Source organism: Olea europaea, unplaced genomic scaffold, assembly GCF_002742605.1.
Source record: "Olea europaea var. sylvestris unplaced genomic scaffold, O_europaea_v1 scaffold5645, whole genome shotgun sequence".
Taxonomy (NCBI): Eukaryota; Viridiplantae; Streptophyta; class Magnoliopsida; order Lamiales; family Oleaceae; genus Olea; species Olea europaea.
Genome location: NW_019263980.1, coordinates 9,363 through 12,438, shown reverse-complemented (window position 1 = coordinate 12,438; position 3,076 = coordinate 9,363). Strand labels below are relative to the sequence as shown.

The window sequence follows — 3,076 nt, the reverse complement described above, 5'->3', positions numbered from 1 at the left end:
CGAGGCAAACTTAGTCAAGAGTTTACAAGCTTTTCAATCTTTATTTCTCCCCTAACAAGACGTGGTAATGTCATTAAAAGCAGTTACTACCCATTTTTAAATTTTTAATCACTCTTGGAACATATTTTTAGTTATAAGTGAAAAACTTTACCCAATGGAAAAAAAAAAGGCCAAATTCATCCCCAAAAATTTAAATCTCCCTCCAAAATACTTACTATGGAAACCCTAATTACACTTCATATTCAGACAATCAACGCTAACACAGTAAAAAGAATATTATTTTTTCTCAAACCATGTCAAAATCGAAACATCAAGACGATTTGGATCTCCTCCTTTCGCTTCAGGATCGCGTTTTAGAAACCCCACCTGCTTCTCCTTCCCATTCTCCAGGTACCCTTCGAACTCCCTTAAATACACACGCAAATGCTTGTTCTAATTAAATTAAGTAATTAGTCGACATTTAATTAATGGGTTTTGTCAGATTTTGTTGGAATCATGTAATTTCTATGCAAGCTTGTCAGTCTGATTTTATCACAGATCAAATTTGTGTGTATTTGTGCGCGTGTGATATATGGATTATTAAAGATTTTATTTTGTTAGGTTTTTACTTAAAATTGTAGATTTTGGGATGCTCACAGTTTATTTAGATGTTATTATAGGCGTATTGTATGCATTTGGGGAACTGAGATTTTCAATTTGTTGGATTTATTTATATCTGTGTTTACATTTCTATGTGAATTCTATAGATTTGAATGCGGGATATTCATTGGATGATGGATTGCCGAAGCGAATGGGCCAGGGGGACATGTCTGTCTTTCGGGATGCAGTTCAAGATTGCCTCGACTATGATACTGAAAGTGCCAAGAAATTTCTCAAGTCCAAGCAGGACAAGAGATCCAATGATGCTGAGGTTGAGAAATTTTCAGGTCTGCGAATTCGGTACGTTCAGCTTCAGTTTAGTAGAAAAATACTTGCTTGATGATAACATTGTAATAAGATGTCTGGTAAGCCGTTTTGGCAAAACTTGACATTATCAGTAACAAGATTTTAACTCTTATCTTATATAACACTATCCAGTCCAGTGCAATATACATTAAATTCAAAATACTATATAGTTGTATTCAATCTATAATAATTGCTAATGTAGACTCGTGTCGTAGCTAGGACAATAAACGACTCCGGTATTATTGAAGTACATACAATGTGGCTCCACAGTTCTCAAAGGCATGCGGTTTTTATTTATTCCATGAATTGATGGCTCGTAGCTTGCGTTGTTATCAAAGCATAGGAATGCTACTATGTGGCTGTCATCTTCTTTGTCCGAATCTTTCAATCTTTCATAATTATTATAGTTCTCTGCTCCCTTCAATAGAAAGTTAAAGGGCTTGATATCTTATCTTATATCACTTTGCCAAGGAATGAAGCTTTGTGTCCTCGTGCTTGCAGTACTAACAGTGCAGGGTTGATGTCTTATTTCTTTAGCTGCTTTCAGTGGGTTATAATTTAGCTAGACTTGCATTCTCGATGTATTCACTAGTCACATCTCAACTGGCACCCTGACACAGTCCTTAAAAATTATCCAAGGGAATTCATACTGTTGGTTGAACCTATTTATCCACTATTTTGGCTGTTTATTTTGTCTATTACAGGAATCTGGTGGTATCACCTGTTGAACTCAGCAACCGTTTGTCAGATATAAGATTTGTTCGGTTACCTGCTTTAAAGTACGTAAAAAGCACTTGAATAAGTACTTTCCTATATGCAATTGCATATAGTTATCGATGGCATTCCTTTTGAACCTTAGGAATTCTCTGATTGGAGATACTCTTTCTGGGTGTTGGGCCACTATTGGAGTTTTAACTGAAAAGGGAGAGCCTAGAACTAGTTCTACAGGAAAGACTTTTGCTATTTGGAAAATGGGATGTTTGGATGAAAAGACTATTTCTGTTTTCTTGTTTGGCGATGCTTATCAGAAAAATCGTGATGAGAAAGCTGGAACTGTGTTTGCTCTGTTCAATTGCAGTGTTCGCAAGGATAACTCGGTAAAATTTTTATTTTGTTGATTCATTTTCATGGGAATCCTTCAGCTCTCAACTTTTCTATACATTTTTCTTCAGGAAAATGGATTTTCGTTGAGTATTTATTCAGCAATGCACATTTTAAAGATGGGTACTTCGGTGGATTATGGTGTTTGTAAGGGGAAAAGGAAGGATGGAATGGCTTGCACCCTAGTCATCAACAAGTAATGCCATTTCCCTTGCATCTTCTACGTAGAATAAATTGTAGTAGTCCCCTTTCCATTTCACCTTCTCGTGATATTTTCCCAAATGCTGATTCAGTTATTATGAATGGGCATACATCTATCTATCTTTTGTATTATTTTACCTTATAAATTAAGAAATCTCTTTGCTCCTGCAGGCGAAAAGGAATATATTGCAGCTATCATAAACTGGTAAACTCGTATTACCCACTCTTGTCTTGCTTAAGTCACCCGAAAATTATACTTGAAAGTAATCAATTTTTTTTTTCTTAACTATGATTTTTCTTTAAGAAAAAATCGGAGCAATATTCAGTTACGAGAACAGAACTAAAAGGAGGGTAGGTAATCCTGTTCAAGCCATTAAAAATGTTTTATGGTGGTTATTTTTCCCTAGGATGATTTCTATTGATCTTCATGTTTCAGGAACTTAAGGACAGCCTTCATAGATCGTCGCAAGTCACAGGGTATATACGTCAACCCTGTGGGTGATAGAACAAACTTACCAAAATCCTCTACGGCTCCTGTGAAATTGTTGTCCGTTGAAGGATTAAGAAAGGCATTAAGGTTTGTTTGAAATATATCGATTTTGTATATGCTCTATTGTCGTATTTGCTGGAAAATAGAATTTAGACCATTTCACCATATATTTTCCCTTACAACATTAATCTTAGATAGTAGATATTTAGATCGAGCTAAATCTTTTAGAAGCCTCCAACAGCATCTTACAAAGACCCAATTTTTATATTCTGGTTCTACAGAGGTATAACTTCTCTTTTCTACTTAAGTAGCAATGTTATGTAAATTATCTTACTACGT

At 35.2% G+C, this 3,076-nt stretch overlaps 1 protein-coding gene across 1 annotated transcript; it reads left to right on the top strand.

The window, feature by feature from the left end:
- The first annotated feature begins 208 nt into the window (after nucleotides 1-208).
- On the top strand, nucleotides 209-3,070 carry LOC111389129 (protein MCM10 homolog). The gene is made up of 8 exons (XM_023014000.1): nucleotides 209-390; nucleotides 747-939; nucleotides 1,650-1,724; nucleotides 1,805-2,042; nucleotides 2,118-2,242; nucleotides 2,419-2,452; nucleotides 2,552-2,598; nucleotides 2,684-3,070. The coding sequence occupies exons 1-8, from the start codon at nucleotides 294-296 to the stop codon at nucleotides 2,832-2,834; spliced, it is 960 nt and encodes a 319-aa protein (XP_022869768.1). The 5' UTR covers nucleotides 209-293; the 3' UTR covers nucleotides 2,835-3,070.
- Nucleotides 3,071-3,076: the final 6 nt, after the last annotated feature.

Coding starts and splice junctions, on each gene's coding strand:
- LOC111389129 (XM_023014000.1), top strand. CDS start 294: ATGTCAAAATCGAAACATCAAGACGATTTGGATCTCCTCCTTTCGCTT. Junction 2,243..2,418: donor TGCACCCTAGTCATCAACAA/GTAATGCCATTT, acceptor TTGCTCCTGCAG/GCGAAAAGGAATATATTGCA. Junction 2,453..2,551: donor ATTGCAGCTATCATAAACTG/GTAAACTCGTAT, acceptor TTTTTCTTTAAG/AAAAAATCGGAGCAATATTC.